The sequence below is a fragment of the Halichoerus grypus genome, chromosome 6 (assembly GCF_964656455.1).
Source record: "Halichoerus grypus chromosome 6, mHalGry1.hap1.1, whole genome shotgun sequence".
NCBI classification, from domain to species: domain Eukaryota; kingdom Metazoa; phylum Chordata; class Mammalia; order Carnivora; family Phocidae; genus Halichoerus; species Halichoerus grypus.
In genome coordinates, this window is record NC_135717.1 from 9,985,776 (window position 1) to 10,003,764 (window position 17,989).

Here is a 17,989-nt window from a genome sequence, read left to right on the forward strand (position 1 = left end):
AAAGAAAGAAAGAAAGAAAGAAAGAAAGAAAGAAAGAAAGAATGAGCCCATCAGGAAGGGGGGGGGGTGACAGAGGGACAGCTCAGAAGGAGGAAGGGCATGGGTACAGACACCCAGGCAGGAAAAAGCGGGATGTGTCTGGGGGATCCTGCGCTGCGTAAGGCTGTCACCGAGGCTCCCCAGGGAGCTAGAGCCCCTCGGGTGGGCAGCCCTGCCAGAGGAGGAGCCCTGCAGGGAAAGCCTGAGGGTCAGAAAGGGCTGTAAACAGAATGGGGTGGGGGGGGGGCGGGGGGGAGGACGGAGGATGAAGAAAGAAAGCCAAGGCTTTAAGGAGCAAAAGAGGCCATCAGGGTCCTGACTGTCACTCAAGGTGTTCCTAAACCTTCTCAATTCTGTGCCACACCCTCAACAGATAAACAGGTGGGGCCTAATACAGATCCCTGGGGCACCACCTAGGCCTCCTGTCCTCCAGGCCGACTGGCCCATTCATCAGGCACTTGCAGGTCCAAATCCACAGAATGGAATCTAAGCCAAGATGGTCAGAGACGTGGACCAAGGCCGGAATGCAGGCTGTCCACACCCTGGGATTAGTCTGACCCGAGCCTGCCCAGCCCACGGGGCCTTGGGGAGCAACTCCTTCCTTTCTAAGGCTGCGCTGCCCAATATGGGAGCCACCAGCTACCTGTCACTATTTATATTTCAGTGTCCATTAATGAAAATTAAAAATCAGCTCCACAGCCACATTACTACCTTTCAAGTGCTGGACAGCTCAGTGAATACCCCCTGAGGTGTTTCTGATTTTGCACACCAAAGTGACCTGAAATTTTTCTCATCACAAACTCCTTCAAATGGTCAGTGAAACAAATTATTTCAAATGCACAGCTGCATTCACACAAAAGAAAGAGAAATCCCCAGATGCCAGAAACAAGAGGCCCCTGTCCCCCGCAGATGACAGCTAACGAGCTCACCCTGCTTCTGCCCTGCGCTGAGGAAGGGGTGAGCAGCAGGGGTTGGGCTTAGAGCCCAGGTGGGGACAGGAGACAGCCTTGGGGCACACCCACGGCCAGAGGGGTCCTGAGATCTCTGAGAAGTGAATGGGGGACCTTGAGAAAATCTATAGGGAGGTAACAAGCACACTTTGTCTGTTTCAGCCTGAGAATCCAAAACTCCCAACCCAGCACCACGTGATTGGAGATGTCAATTTACCGGACTAGGACGGTCCAGAAACTCCCAGGCCAAACACTAACATAAATACTGAGCCCAGTCTGGTGGTTCTCCTGGGGCATAATAAGCAAAGGGGAAAAGCTCCGAAGCCATGCTCCATTCTATCCAGGCCACGGCAGATTCTACTGGAGGAAAGGATCATTAAGAACCAGCCACCTTAAGGCTGAGCTCACACTAAGAAATGTCAAAATCCCTGGGGGGACAACGCCCTAGGATTGAAACTCAGAGAACACAACAAACAGAAGAGGAGAAGCCTAAGCTCTCCTGAACACACAACGATCTGAAGGACAACATCAAATGAGTCCTAAAAAGGACTATAAGAAGTGTTGGCCTTTAGAGGGAAGAAGAAACTGGGAGTGGGCACTGGGGTGGCTTCTGTGGGTTCTGGAACGTTCTCAGTCCTAACCCTGGCATTGATTCCAAGGGTTTGTTCACTTTTGGAAATTTAGTGAGGGGTACACCTATAATTTGCATACTTCTCCAGATGTACATTATAATTCAATTAAAATGATTTAAGGGGTGCCTGGGTGGCTCAGTCTGTTAAACATCTGACTCTTGATTTCGGCTCAGGTCATGATCTCAGAGTGGTGGGATCGAGACCCACATCGGGCTCCCCGCTCAGCAGGGAGTCCCTTCAGATTCTCTCTCCCTCTGCCCCTTGCCCCACTTGGTGTCTCTCCCGCCTCTCTCTCTAAAATAGATAAATTAAAAAAAAATTTTTTTTAATGATTTAACAAATGATTAAAGGAAAAATGTTAGGAATCAGAACTCCAAAGAATAAGACATTATAGGGGGGCAGATGTGTAGAAGAACCAAGTAGAACTTTTAAAAATGAAACATGCACTCCATGAAACAAACTTTTTTTTTTTGAGAGAGAGAGAGCGCAAGAGAGCGAGGGGGGAGGAGGGGGCGAGGGAGGGGAGAGAGAGAATCTTAAGCAGGCTCCACGCTCAGCGCAGAGCCTGACACAGGGCTCGATCTCACGATGCTGAGATCAAAATCAAGAGTCGAAATCAAGAGTCGGATGCTTAACTGACTGAGCCACCCAGATGCCTCGAAACAAACTTTTAAAAAGGAAATGAGTTACATAGCAAGTTAAAATAGCTAAAATCAAAACTAGCCAGCTGGGACACATGTCTGTGGAACAGATTCTCTATGCCCAGAATGCACAGAGAGCTAAAATGAGGGGAAGTTAGAAGGCATCGAAGAGAGAATAACAGAAGTGAACACAGGTCTAGGAGGATCCTCTAAGGAGAAAGAAAGAACAGGGGAAGGGCAATATTTAAAGACATAACGATGACTATATTTTCAGAACTGTCAAAAGACACAAGTTTAAAGATTCGAGAAGCACAAACCCGACCCATGCTTAGAAATGGTTAAGTCTTCATTTAGAAACCATCACAGTGGGGCGCCTGGGTGGCTCAGTCGTTAAGCGTCTGCCTTCGGCTCAGGTCATGATCCCAGTGTCCTGGGATCGAGCCCCGCATCGAGCCCCGCATCGAGCCCCGCATCGAGCCCCGCATCGAGCCCCGCATCGGGCTCCCTGCTCTGCGGGAAGCCTGCTTCTCCCTCTCCCCTCCCCCTGCTTGTGTTCCCTCTCTCACTCTGTCTCTCTCTGTCAAATAAATAAATAAAATCTTTTAGGGGCGCCTGGGTGGCTCAGTCGTTAAGCGTCTGCCTTCGGCTCAGGTCATGGTCCCAGGCTCCTGGGATCGAGCCCCGCATCGGGCTCCCTGCTCGGCGGGAAGCCTGCTTCTCCCTCTCCCACTCCCCCTGCTTGTGTTCCTTCTCTCACTCTGTCTCTGTCAAATAAATAAATAAAATCTTTAAAAAATAAATAAATAAATAAAATCTTTAAAAAAAAAAAAAAGAAACCATCACAGTGAATGTGCAAAACAAAAGCAAAAACGGAAAAAAAAAAAAAAACTTTAAAGCTACCAGAGGGGAAAAATGCTGATTATCTAACCATAATGATGAGGGAGCAGAAGGCAAGCTGAGGACAAATCACAGCTGACACCCCACAACCACCCTCCAGCCCCCCAGCCCCTCCACCCCCAACTCCTGGGTGGGATATGTGTGACTTTCCTCCAGGAACTCCCGACTGTCTTTTTTTAATTCATTTGAGAGAGAGAGACAGAGAGAGCACAAGCAGGGGAAGAGGCAAAGGGAGAGGGAGAGGGAGAAGCAGACCCCCGGTTAAGGTGGAGCTCGATCCCAGGACTTAGACATCATGACCTGAGCCACCCAGGGGACCCTCCAGGCTGTCTTAACGTTAATGCTTTGTTAGAGGGAAAAACCACCTTAGCTTGACAATAGCAAGGCCTCCAGTGTCCTCAGGGTCTTCTTTAGCAAATGAAAGTCCTTTTGGGCACCTCCCTTTTTCCTTACCTCCCCCAACTCCCAAGTATATAACCAGCCATTACTCACAACCCCAGGGTGGCAGCTTTTTCTGCCCGCAGGTCTTTAATAAAAATCACCTTTTTGCACCAAAGATGTCTCAAGAATTCTTTCTTGGCCATTGGCTCGGGACCTCACCAATATTCCAAAACTACATCAGTAAGACTGACAGCAGAGGGGTGCCTCCTGGCTGGCTCAGTCAGAGGAGCGTGCAACTCTTTTTTTTTTTTTTTTAAAGATTTTATTTATTTATCTGAGAGAGAGAGAATGGGAGACAGAGAGCATGAGAGGGGGAGGATCAGAGGGAGAAGCACACTCCCCGCTGAGCAGGGAGCCCGATGTGGGACTCGATCCCGGGACTCCAGGATCATGAACCGAGCCGAAGGCAGTTGCTTAACCAACTGAGCCACCCAGGTGCCCCATGGAGCGTGCAACTCTTGATCTCGGGGTCATGAGTTTGAGCTAACTTAAAAAATAAAAAGAGTTCTAGCGTCCTTATCTTGTTTGGGATTAATTTTAGGCTTTGTTGAATCAAAAATGCATGCTGGATACTGAATGACAATTTCTAAAATACTTTAAATAGAATCATTATAAGAAAGGTTGGGGGAAGGAATAAAAGGTATTGACCAATTTAATACCATGACATAAATAAATAATTCAAATACATCAGTAATCACAATAAATGCAAATGGACTAACCTGCCAATTAAAGGGTTATATGATTATATGCTATTAATAATATTTAACCATCTGCTATTCGCAAGAGGCTCACCTAAAAATACAAAGATTCAGAAAGGCTAAATGTAAGGAAATGAGGGGAAAACATGCAAGGCAAAAGAAAGCTGGTGCAGGTGTGGACATAGTCAAGCAGACTTTAAGTCAAAAACAGAACAAAACAAAACACTAGTAGGAATAAAGAGGGTCACTACATGATGTTAAAAGGATCAGTTGACCAAGAAGATAAAAGAATTTAAACGTGTATGCCCATGACAACAGTCTCCAAATACAGAATGCAAAAATTTACAGACTTATGAAAATAAATTTGACAAATCCACAATCACAGTGAAAGACATTAAAATACCTCCCCCACCAGTTGAGAGCTAGATCAAGCAGACAAAAATTGGTATGGACAAAAAAGATTTAAACGACCTTCATAGGGGCGCCTGACTGGCTCAGTCGGAAGAGCGTGGGATCCTTGATCTTAGGGTCGTGAGTTTGACCCCAATGTTGAGTGTAAAGATTACTTAAACAAAAAATCCTGGGGCACCTGGGTGGCTCAGTCAGTTAAGCATCTGATTTTGGCTCAGGTCATGATCTCAGCTCAGGTCATGATCTCGGTGTCCTGGGATGGAGCCTGACGGTGGGCTCTGTACTCTGCAGGGTGTCTGCTTTTCCCTTTCACTCTCGCTCTGCCCCTCCCCTTGCTCAGGCTCTCAATCTCCCCCCACCCTCTAATAAATAAATAAATAAAGTATTTAAAAAATAAAAAATCTAAAAAACAAAATAGAAATAAACGACCCTCATAAAGCTCCATATGTGATAATTACAGAATACACATGGACCAGTTTCAAAAACTGACCACATGCTAAGTTAGAAACAACTCTTAATAAATACCAAAAAATTGGGCGCCTGGGTGGCTCAGTTGTTTAAGCGACTGCCTTCAGCTCAGGTCATGATCCTGGAGTCCCGGGATCGAGTCCCGCATCGGGCTCCCTGCTCGGTGGGGAGTCTGCTTCTCCCTCTGACTCTCCCCCTCTCATGCTCTCTCTCTATCACTCTCTCTCTCAATAAACAAATAAAAATCTTTAATAAATAAATAAATAAATAAATACCAAAAAATTACTATCATGCATATCATTCTCTGGCTACATTACAATATAGAGAGAACTCAGTGAGACAAAACATAAGCAAATCCCCATGCATTCAAAACTTGAAAATAGGGGCACCTGGGTGGCTCAGTTGGTTAGGCAGCTGCCTTCGGTTCAGGTCATGATCCCAGGATCCTGGGATCGAGTCCCACATCGGGCTCCCTGCTCAGCGGGGAGTCTGCTTCTCCCTCTCCCTCTGATCTCTCTCGCTCTCACTCTCTTGAATAAATAAATTAAAAAAAAAAAAAAACTTGAAAATACACTTCTCAGCATTTACTAGTCAAAGAAGAAATGAAAACGCCATATAACAAAACTGGGAGGATATGGCTACAGGAATACGTAAGGCAAAATTCATAACCTTAAATACACATGTTAGAAATAAAGACCAAAAGTCAGTGAGCTGGGCAGTCAACTCAGAAAGGTAGAGGGGGATAAAACAAAACAGAAAAATCCCAAAGAAAGAATAAAAGAAACAATAAAATTGAGAACAAATGAAAGAGGGGCCTCCAACCCAAAATTGGGTCTTTTAAAAGCCTAATAAATCCTTTGGCAAAAGATGTAAAGAGAGAGAGAGAATAGAAATAAAAACTATTGGAAGGAAAAAGGACCATATTATAGATACAGGAGAGGTTGCCCTATGAACCACTTCAGGATAGTAAATTTTAAATCTTACATGGAATAGGTAATGTCTTTTTTTTTTTAATTTAAATTCCATTAGCCAACTTATAGTACATCATTAGTTTCAGATGGAATAGGTAATATGTCTTAAAAATATAACTTACCAGGGCGCCTGGGTGCCTCAGTCAGTTAAGCAATCTGCCTTCAGCTCAGGTCATGATCCCAGGGTCTCGGGATCAAGTCCCTCCTCAGGCTCACTGCTCAGTGGGGAGCCTGCTTCTCCCTCTTCTCTGCCGCTCCATCCTGCTCGTGCTCTATCTCTCCCTCTCAAATAAATAAAGTCTTTAAAAAAAAAAAGAAAAAGAAAACTCTGATAAGTGAATGTTTAAAAAAAAAAGTAACTTACCAAGACGTATTTAAGAAACTGAAAAACCACGGGCACCTGGATGGCTCAGTTGGTTGAGCGTCAGACTTTGGTTTCAGCTCAAGTCATGGTCTCAGGAACCATCGAGCCCCATGTCGGGCTCCAAGCTCAGCGGGGAGCCTGCTGGAGATCCTCTCCCTCTGCCCCTGTTTGCTCTTTCTCTCTCTCTAAAATAAATAAATAAATCTTTAAGAAAAAAAGGAATCGAAAACTCAAATAAATCTGTAACCATTTCTGAAATGGGTAGTTTAATACCCAACCACCCACTGGTTCTAGTGAGGGGATGGATAAATACATTGTGGTTTATTCATACAATGGAATACCATATAGCTGTTCAAAAGAATGAACTTGTTCCACAAACATCAACATGAGTCAATCCGAGAAATATACTTTGGGACGGAAATGTACAAAAGGAACCAAAAAGGAATGGTACAGTCTGATACCACTGTATAAAATGGTAGAATACAAACTCAGTGGCCATCCTGGTTCTTTAGAGAGGAAAAGGCTGTATGTAAGTCAGCAGGGAGAGGTGGGGGCCATGGAGCCCAGCATGGCCCGAGGGGGTTGATACTCCGCTCCAGTGCCTGGTGCCACAAACAAATAAAAGCCCACAGTCATCAGATCTTCCCAGTGTTTGAAGACAAACAAGAAATCAAGACATTTGAGCGAATTATGTTCCAATTCTTTGAAAGACTTATGTCGGGGGTGGAGAGTCTTCTGTAGGAGGGTAAATTTGGTCCATGGATCCCCAGGTTGTGACTTTGGCCCAAGCCACAAGAAGTCAGGTCTAGGTTTGAGAAGCAGCTCTGGGGAGGACCGGCCGATCCGTGAGCCTGGGAGCAACCTCGATTCTGCCCAGTGAGTAAATGACTCCAGCCCTGTGACCTCAGGCGTCACGGGGCCAGACTACACGACCACAGTTTCCTTGGCTAGGGTCCTCAGAGCCAAGGGGCCCCCAGCTACGGCCCTGGGCATCCCTTACTTCTTCTCCCTGCTCCATCCCCCTCTTGTGACCCAGAGGCCTAGGGAGCCAGACCTCAGGTGTCCAGAGGCCAAAAGGCTAAAATCAGTCTTGTGCTAAAGGAGACAACTGTCCAGTGGGGAAGGGAGGTAACGTAAATGACCAACTGCCACAATACTGCCTGACGACGCGATCAAAGGGGCACACCTGGGAGAAACAAGGAAGTTTTCATATTGTAATAATCACAGTAATAAGTACTATGTGAAATACATATTGGCACATCTAGCATTATGCTAAGAGCATTCTATGACGGAGCTCATTGAATCCTGATAACCAAACCTCATGAGGTAGAACGTGATGATACAGACAATGCTAGGGTTTTGCATTTATTTTTTTATTATTATTATTTTTTTAAAGATTTTATTTATTTATCTGACAGAGAGAGACACAGCGAGAGAGGGAACACAAGCAGGGGGAGTGGGAGAGGGAGAAGCAGGCTTCCTGCGGAGCAAGGAGCCCCATGCGGGGCTCGATCCCAGGACCCTGAGATCATGACCTGAGCCGAAGGCAGACGCTTAATGACTGAGCCACCCAGGTGCCCCAATTTTTTTATTTTTTAATTTAAATTCAATTAATTAACATACAGTGTATTATTAGTTTCAGAGGTAGAATTCGGTGATTCATCAGTCTATATAATAATACCCAGTGCTCACTACATCATGTACCTTCCTTAATGTCCATCACCCACTTACCACATCCCCCCACCCCTCCAGCAAAGGCATTTCGCATTTATTTCACAAAATTTCTTTCTTTTTTTTTTTTAAGATTTTATTTATTTATTTGAGAGAGAGAGAATGTGCACACAGGGGAGAGGCAGAAGGAGAGGGAAAGTATTTAAGCAGACTCTACCCTGTGCGCAGAGCCTGACATAGGGCTCAATCTCATGACCCGGAGATCATGACCTAAGCTGAAACCAAGAGTTGGACGCTTCATCAACTGAGCCACTGAGGTGCCCCCACAAAATTTATTTCTAAAAAGTGTTTAGGATGCATGAGCTAAGGTCAGTGAAATTAAACATTTATTGTATTGCAAATACAAATATTTTAACAAAATATTAAGTTAAAACTTACATTTATAAAAAACATTAATGTTTAGCAGATTAAAAAGGATAAAAATTGGGGCGCCTGGGTGGCTCCACCATTAAGCGTCTGCCTTCGGCTCAGGTCATGATCCCAGGGTCCTGGGATCGAGCCCCGCATCAGGCTCCCTGCTCCGCGGGAAGCCTGCTTCTCCCTCTCCCACTCCCCCTGCTTGTGTTCCCTCTCTCGCTGTGTCTCTCTCTGTCAAATAAATAAATAAAAGAAATCTTTAAAAAAAAAAAAAGGATAAAAATTAAGCATTAGTTGGGGTGCCTGGCTGGCTTCAACGGTTAAGCACCCGACTCTTGATTTTGGCTCGGGTTATGATCTCAGGTTCATGAGATAGAGCCCTGTGAACACAGGCTCTGAGCTGAGGGTGGAGACTGCTTAGGATTCTCCCTTTCCCTCTGCCCCTACCCCCCACCCACAAAAGCATTATTCAAAAGTAATAAACTGAACACAATCTCAAAATGAGGAAAATTAAGTCACAAAAAATTAAAACCAAAATACTTTTCTTTTATGGGGCACCTGGGTGGCTCAGCCAGTTAAGTGGCTGCCTTCGGCTCAGGTCATGATCCCAGGGTCCTGAGATGGAGCCCCGCATCAGGCTCCCTGCTCCGCGGGAAGCCTGTTTCTCCCTCTCCCACTCCCCCTGCTTGTGATCCTGCTCTCACTGTGTCTCTCTCTGTCAAATAAATAAATAAAATCTTAAAAAAAAACAAAAACAAATACTTTTCTTTTAAAAAGAGTCATCTTGGGGCACCTGGGTGGCTCAGTCGTTAAGTGTCTGCCTTCGGCTCAGGTCATGGTCCCGGGGTTCTGGGATCGAGCCCCGCATTGGGGTCCCTGCTCAGTGGGAAGCCTGCTTCTCCCTCTCCCACTCCCCCTGCTTGTGTTCCCTCTCTCGCTGTTTCTCTGTCAAATAAATAAATAAAATCTTAAAAAAATTTTAAAAAAGAGTCCTTTTAAAAAATAAAGCATATTGGGGTGCCTGGCTGGCTCAGTGGCTGGAGCATGCAACTTTTGATCTCAGGGTTGTAAGTTTCAGCCCCACTATGGGTGTACAGATTACTTAAAAACAAAATCTTGACGGGTGCCTGGGTGACTCAGTCGGTTAAGCGTCTGCCTTCAGCTCAGGTCATGATCCCAGGGTCCTGGGATTAAGTCTCGCGTGGAGCTCTGTGCTTAGTGGAGAGCCTACTTCTCCCTCTCCCTCTGCTGCTCCCCCTGCTTGTGCTCTCTCTCTCTGTGTCAGATAAATAAATAAAATCTTTAAAAAAAAATCTTGAAAATAAAATAAAGCATATGAAACCAAAGATATAAGAAAACCATAGATCAATATCCTTTATGATTACAGATACAAAAATCCTCAACAAAGTACTAGCAAATCAAACCCAGCAATAAATAAAAAGGATTCTACACCATGACCAAGTGGGATTTATACCCAGAATACAAGGTTGCTTTAACATCCAAAAATCTATTAATGTAATATACTACATCAATAGAATAAGGACAAAACCTCAAAAAAAAAACACACAGAAAAAGCATTTGACAAAATTCAATATCCCTTCATGATAAGTCACTCAAAAGCTAGCAACACGAGGTAAAAGCATGGCTGGCTCAGTTGGTAAAAGCATGAGACTCCTGATCTCGGGGTCTTGAGTTTAGCCCCACATTAGACATAGAGTCTACTTAAAAACAAACAAACAAACAATAACAACAATAACAAAACCATCAACAAAAGAGAACGGTCTTTCTGATACAGGGCATTTATGAAAAACCCACAGCCTATGTCATACTCAATGGTGAGAGATTGGATGTTTTCCTCCTAAGATCAGGAACAAAAGAAGGATGCCTACTCTCACCACTTCTGTTCAAAATTATAATCTTTTTCCAGAGCAATGAGGCTAGAAAATGAAATAAAAATGAATCTAGATTGGAAAGGAAGAAGTAAAATGACCTCTATTTGCAGACGACATGATCTTATACAGGGAAAACCCTAAGGAATCCACTTCAAAGCTATTAAAACTACCAAGTGGGATTCAGCAAGGTTGCAGTTTACAAGATCGACACATGAAAGTCAATGGTATTTCTATACATTAACAATGAGCAAACTGAAAAAGAACTTCCACTTTACAATGGCATCAAAAACTACTTGGGAATAAATTTAACAAAAGAAGTACAAAACTCATATAATTGACCCTTGAACAACACAGATTGAACCGTGTGGGTTCACTTACACGTGGATTTTTTTTTTGATACAGTGCAATAATGTAAATATATTTTCCTTATGATTTTCCCAATAACATTTTCTTTTCTCTGGCTTACCCTAAGAATACAGTCTATAATATGTATATTAAAATATGTTAATCGACTATTTATGTTATCAGTAAGGCTTCTAGTCAACAGTAAGCTACTAGTAGTTAAGTTTTGAGGAAGCCAAAAGTTATACACAGGCTCTCAAACACGCAGGGGGGCCGGGACCTCTAGCCCCCGTGTTGTTTGAGCATCAACTGTACTCTGAAAACTGCAGAACGTTGGTGAAAGAAATAAATGGCAACCTAAATAAATGTTCACAGATCTGAAGACTTAAGCTGGCAATATTCCCAAATCAATCTGCAGCCTCAATGCCATGCCTACTGATATCCTAGCTGACTTCTCTCAAGAGAATGACAAATTGATCCTAAAATTCATATGGAGGGGCGCCTGGGTGGCTCAGTCGTTAAGCGTCTGCCTTCGGCTCAGGTCATGATCCCAGGGTCCTGGGATCGAGCCCCGCATCGGGCTCCCTGCTCGGCGGGAAGCCTGCTTCTCCCTCTCCCACTCCCCCTGCTTGTGTTCCCTCTCTCGCTGTGTCTCTCTCTGTCAGATAAACAAATAAAATCTTTAAAAACATAAAATAAAATAAAATAAAATTCATATGGAAATTCAAGAGACCTCAAATAGCCAAAACAATCTTGAAAAAAAAAGGAACAGAATTGGACGACTCACATTTCTTGAAAACTCACTGCAAAGCAACAGTGATCAAGACACTGAGGTGCTGGTATAAGGCTAGACTCATAGACCAAGAGAATAGAGAGTCCAGAAATAAACTCACATATTTACAGTCAAATTATTTTTTTAAAGATTTATTTATTTATTTTAGAGAGAGAGAGGGCACAAATGGGAGGGGCAGAGGGAGAGGCAGAGGGAGAGAATCCTCAACCAGACTCCATACCTAGCACGGAGCCTGACAAAATGATTTTTTTTTTTTTTTTTTTTTTAACAACTGATAATCAATTTATTAAAAAGGTTGATTTAAGCATCTGCAATGGTGACTTCAACCTCAACTCCTGGCTCAATACTGATGGAAGTAATCTGCTTAACAATCTCAGAAGGACTGTGCAAATCAATGAGTCGCTTGTGGATCCTCATCTGAAAACGATCCCAGGTCTTAGAACCTTCACCACAAGGAGTTTTTCTTGTAGTGATTCTCAGAGTCTTGGTAGGCATCCGAACTGGTCCTTTCACTTTGAGATTCTTTTCCTTTGCGCCTCTGATCAAGTCAGCACATACCTTTTCCAAAGATTTTACGTTGCGGCTGGTGAGAGTAATTCTGATTCGGTGAATCGCCACCTCCGGTTCCACAGGTGTCTTTCCGGTGTCTTTAAAAGCCATGGCTGCGGCGCGGCTTCCTGACCGACTTGTTCCTCGGTGAGAGCGAACAGCGGTGAGTCAGGAGCAGGAGTGGGGCGTCCAAACCTCCGCTGTAGCTGCGACCGCGTCTTCCTCAAAGAGTTGACAAAATGATTTTTGACCGGGGCGCCTGGGTGGTTCAGTTGGTTGGGCATCCGACTCTTTGGATCTCAGCTCAGGTCTTGGTCTCAGGGTCATGAGTTCAAACCCATGTTGGGCTCCACTCTGGGTGTGGAGCCTACTTAAAAAAAAAAAAAGATTTTTGACCAGGGTGCCAACACAATTCAATGGGAAAAGAATAGTCTTCAACAAATGGTGCTGGGACAACTGGATATCCACACACGAATAAATGAAGTTGAAGCCCTATGTCACATCATATATAAAAATTAACTTGGGGCACCTGGCTGTCTCAGCCATTGGAGCGTGCAACTCTTGATCTCAAGGTTAAGTTCAAGCCCCACATTGGGTGTAGACACTACTTTAAAATAAAATTTAAGGGGCGCCTGGGTAGCTCAGTCGTTAGGTGTCTGCCTTCGGCTCAGGTCATGATCCCAGGGTCCTGGGATCGAGCCCCGCATCGGGCTCCCTGCTCCACGGGAAGCCTGCTTCTCCCTCTCCCACTCCCCCTGCTTGTGTTCCCTCTCTCCCTGTGTCTCTCTCTGTCAAATAAATAAATACAATCTTTAAAAAATAAAAAAAATAATAAAATTAAATTAAAAAAAAATTAACTCAGGGCATCTGGGTGGCTCAGTTTGTTAAGCGTTTGCCTTCGGCTCAGTTCATGATCCCAGGGTCCTGGGATCAAGCCCCACATCAGGCTCCCTGCTCAGCAGGAGAGTCTGCTTCTCCCTCTCCCTCTGCCTGCCATTCCGCCTGCTTGTTCTCTCTCTGTCAGATAAATAAATAAAATCTTAAAAAAAAAAAGAACTGAAACTATAAAACTCCAGAAGAAAACATAGGCATGAATCTTTGTGACCAGATTAGGCAATGGTTTCTTAGACACGATATTTAAAGCATAAGCAACTAAATAAAACATACATAAATTGGACAGGATTAAAATTTAAAAATTTTATGCTTCAGATGACACCATTAAAAAAGTGAAAAAAAAAAAACCAAAATGGGAGAATTCTGTAAACCATATGTCTGATAAGGGTCTTGTATCTAGATTATATAAAATACTCCTACAATTAAATAATAATAAGATAAACAACCCAATTTAAAAATGGGCAAAGGACCTGAATACACATTTCCCCAAATAAGATCTATAAACAGCCAATAAGCACATGCAAAGATGTTCCCGGCCATCAGGGAAATGCACATCGAAACCACGAGATACCACTTCATATCCATGAGATGGTTATAATCAAAAAGACAGTTAACAACCAGTGTTGGCGAGGATGGGGAGACACAGGAACCCTTACACGCTGCTGGTGGGAATGTAAAATGGCGCAGCCACTTAGGAAAACAGTCTGGAAGTTCCTCAAAAAGTTAAACACAGAATTACCAAATGACCCAGCATTTCCACCTCTAGGTGTATACCCACGAGAAGGGAAAATGAGTCCACACAAAGACTTGCACACAAAAGTTCACAGCAGCATTGTTCATACGTGGCCAAAAATGGAAACAACCCAAATGTGCATCAACTGCAGAATGGATAAATAAAATGGGGTCTACTCATACAATGAAATTTTATTTGGCAATAAAAAGAACGAGACACTGATAACATGCTACAGGATGGAGGAACCCTGAAAACATTATGCTGAGTGAAAGAAGCCAGTCCCAAAGGACCACATAATGTAGGACTCCATTTATATGGAATGTCCAGAATAGGCAAATCTGTAAAGGTAGAAGGTAGATTAGTTGGGCCCTAGCTCTGGGGAGGAGGTGGGGATTTGGGAGTTAAGACTAAGGGGAGCATTGCCCATTCTTTCGGTAATGAAAATGTTCTGGGGCACCTGGGTGGCTCAATTGGTTAAGTGTTCTACTCTTGATCTCAGCTCAGGTCTGGATCTCAGGGTCAGGAGTTCAAGCCCCACATTGAGCTCCACACTGGATGTGGCAAGAGAGAGAGAGAGAGAGAGGGAGGGAGAGAGAGTGAGAAGGGGAGGGAAAGGAAGGAAGGAAGGAAGGAAGAAAGAGAAAGAAAGGGAAAGAAAGAAAGAAAGAAAGAAAGACGGGAGGGAAGGAGGAGGGAAAAAAGGGAGGGAGGAAATGAGGGAGGGGGATGGGGGAGGGAAGGAAGGAAGGAAGGAAGAAAGAAAGAAGGGAGGGAAGGAAGGGAGGGAGGAAATGAGGGAGGGGGACGGGGGAGGGAAGGAAGGAAGGAAGGGAATGTTTTAAAATTGTGTTGATGGTTACACAACTCCATAATACTACAAACCACTGAATCATATACTTTAATGGGTGAATTATATAGTATATGAATTACATCTCAATAAAACTGTCAAAAACAATCCTAATAGAGCACATGAGTGGTGCCATTATCGAATCACAGGGTCTTTGGGTCCACGGAGCTCCAGTGGCTGCGGAAGCTCTTTGCAATGCTACCCAAGTTGACGGACGGGAGGAAATGGGATGATGAAGAAAGGCTTTTAATCTAATTTTCATCGGATTCCTGTCTCCATAGAAGCAACCAGTATTTACTGAGCATCCTCTATGAGGCAGGCCCTGCTGCAGGTGCTAAGACTTTATCAGCAAGCAAAACAAACAAACAAAAACTCCCTGCTCTCAGGACAGACAGACCTTAAATGTGAAAACGATAGATGGTATCTCAAGTGAGAGAAGAGCTGGCGGGCACTGGGGACTGCTGCTATTTCCAGTAGAGCAGTTAGGGAGGGCTTCTCTGAGCAGAAGCCTAAAGGAAGCGAAGGTGGACGCCATGTGGGTATTAAGGGGACAGCAGGTGCAAAGGCTGGAAGGTTGGGGCGTTAGGCGCGTGGAGCAAAGAAACCAGCATGGCTGGGCTGAGAGCTGTAGGAGAGACAGAGAGCTGGGAGGGGAGCAGACCACAGGAGGGGCTCTGGCTCCTATTCAGGATGGGCGGGTGGGAGCAGAGACAATAGCACACCCTGATCTCAGTTTTCCAAGAAACGCTAAACCGACTGAGCCACCCAGGCATCCCGAGATCTTTTTAAACAGGTTTTTTTTTTTTTTTTTCAGTAATTTTACCAAGTCCGCAAGCTTCTAGTGTTAGTGGGCTATAGTTTTGGTTACAAAGACAGCATATTCAGTGCTTTGTTTTGTTATGTTCATCATGTATAGATGGAGCACTCCACGAGTCAATTTCCATTTTCCTCATCCTCAGATTCACTTGTTTGGAAAATCTCTGACCCAGAGTAACATGCTTGTAACGGAAGCTTTGCAGTAGCTGAACATAGATGCTTACTGAGATTCACACAGGAGCGGATCCGTACAAATCTGCAGAGTATCGGTATGTCTTTTCACAGAAATTGACTATTTAAATCACTGATCTCAATCTCAACGTAAAAATGATTCATACTCAGGTTATTTTAAATAAGGTAACAATATCACATCAACAAAACAATATTTCAGAACTTAAAAATAACCGAATGCCAGAAACTGAGATCACACTGACTATTATTCCTGTTTTAGAGACAAAGACCTGACAGTTGACACAATTTGCCTGAGGTCACACCACTAGTAGTTAGTGGCTTGGCCAAGATTAAACACAAGCAGTTTGAAATGCAATGCACAGGCTTCACCACTAACACAAAAGGTTCCCAGAGAAAGTGGCATCTGGGTTGGGCCTTCAGGGGCAGCCCCCACCCCCAGGACTCCCGAGAACTGGTAAAGACTGGGATATGCACTCTGTAGAAGGAGTTAGGGAGCAAATTAGGACCAAAGCTCATGAGGACAACCTCAAGAGAGACTGTGCGTCTAACTTTGTCAGGGAGGCATTTGCCATGTGGATGGAACTTTCTAGGGCTGGCTTCCATCCTCTGGATCCTGGGTGGGAGGCAGGCTGTGTGCTGGAGACCCAAAAAGAAGGGAAAGGGTTTCAGCTAGTAGTAGTGTGGCCCGAGACTGGCCCTGGGTGCTGGCTGGATAGAGAAAGGAGGATTAAGCCTGAAGTAAGGGGATGACCCCTGGATGGTCCCAGTACTGGGAGAGCCCCAGCCATCGGCCTTTCTAGAAGTCTTCCCTCTTTTTATTTCATTAATGATAGATTACCCCCCTTCTCTCTCATGTAGCGCCCTGTGGGAGATGACAGAGAACTCCCAATATGGGTTCCTGTCCCCCAGGATTTCACACTGGGAGACTTCATAATAAAAAAATGTAAGGCCACTCGAGAATAAATATTAAGGTCTCAGTAAAACTGCAAGAAAATAAATAAAAATAATAAGGTTTCCATTTAGTCAAGTGCATTTAGGTACGTTTTAAGAGTAATGGAGTTATGGGGCAGAGAGGTGGAGGGAAGGTCCAAGTTCAAACTCTGCAAGGAGAGAAGAAACCAAGTAGCCACAAGGATGCCAGGCACATAGGAGATGAGTGCTCAATACAAATTATAGTGCACCAGGAATCTTCCCAACATTTCCTCATCTAATCTTTACAACGCTTAGGAAGTGGGCGATATCCTCCCCTTTAACAGATGATAAAATTGAGACACTAAAGAGGCTAAGTAACTTGCTCAAAGTCACACAGCTAGTAAGAGGCAGACCCCAAGTAACTTGGGGTCTATCGCACAGTAAAGTGGTTTTATCACTTGGAGATAAAAAGAGATGAAAGCACAAAATGACTTAATAGCTGCTGTCAATCCCAGCACCGGGATAAAGTAGCAAAAAACTGCCTAAATATAAAAGTACTGAGCACACAGTGCAAAAATCCCGAGGTTCTTTTAAATTGTGTCTAGACACAATCTCGATCACAAACCTGAGAAAGCACCAGTGTAATTAATCCTCATTGCATATCCACGCTGTGCTACAGCTAGATGAAATTCAAGTCAGTGTTGAATTCTTTCCCAGCGCGATGACCTCTGCAAAAGGGAGATGCGCCGACTCTTGCTAGTTCAGCAAACTACGCTCTAATCTCAACACCGCCACCCACCACCAACACCGAAGCCACCACCAACACCGAAGCCGCGAGTAGACAGGCCCCAGAAGGCGGGATTCCTAGCTGCACTCCCATCGCCTCGCACGCTCGGATCCTCACCCCTTCCGGGCCTTTCGTCCCTGTGCATTCTCAGCAAGTGCCCAGCTCGGGGCGGGGGCGGGGGGGGCGGTGCGCTCCCTGGAGGAGGTGGCCCTTACTTTGGTGTAGGCGGGCGACCCTTTGCCCAGGAAGAGGGTGTCGGAGTGGGGCCAAGCGGAGCAGGCCTCCGGGGGCCCTGCCAGGTCTGGAGTACAAAATGCTAAGCGACAGCAGGCAGCGCAGCGAGCCGGGCGCAGGGTCCCGGGCCAGCCCCAGGAGGGGCCGTCGGAGCGTGCCGAGCCAGCCACCCGAGCTTCCCGAGGGAGAGCACGGCCCGCGCGCACGGGCGGGGCGGGGCGGGGGCAGCCGGCGGCCGCGGGTGAAGCCCGGGGGCCAGCACACAATGGGCTGGGGCGCGAGGCCAGGCGCCGGGCCAACTCGCCGCCGCACCACGTGGGCCGCAGAGCGCGCCGGGCCAGAAGCGGCCCGTCGGCCCAGGCCGGGCGCGGCGCGGCGTACGTGCGCGCGCGCGCGCG

The 17,989-nt window shown here is 45.3% G+C and overlaps 1 protein-coding gene and 1 long non-coding RNA gene across 10 annotated transcripts in view; both read right to left on the reverse strand.

Annotated features, from left to right (window-relative positions):
• The window catches only part of LOC118548640 (uncharacterized), a 55,896-nt gene extending 37,941 nt beyond the window's left edge, over nucleotides 1-17,955 (reverse strand). For 7 of the 9 annotated variants that reach the window (XR_013448729.1, XR_013448726.1, XR_013448725.1 and 4 more), the window contains exons 1-4: nucleotides 17,573-17,955; nucleotides 6,549-6,697; nucleotides 6,271-6,448; nucleotides 5,567-5,707 (exon numbers count right to left, since the gene is read on the reverse strand). This is a non-coding gene — a long non-coding RNA (uncharacterized LOC118548640). The remainder of the gene's footprint in view (nucleotides 1-5,566; nucleotides 5,708-6,270; nucleotides 6,449-6,548; nucleotides 6,698-17,572) is intronic. The other 2 variants (XR_013448728.1, XR_004923688.2) reach the window with 1 other exon arrangement.
• On the reverse strand, nucleotides 11,897-12,421 carry LOC118548638 (small ribosomal subunit protein uS10). The gene has a single exon (XM_036112589.2). The coding sequence runs from the start codon at nucleotides 12,285-12,287 to the stop codon at nucleotides 11,928-11,930; it is 360 nt and encodes a 119-aa protein (XP_035968482.1). The 5' UTR covers nucleotides 12,288-12,421; the 3' UTR covers nucleotides 11,897-11,927.
• Nucleotides 17,956-17,989: the final 34 nt, after the last annotated feature.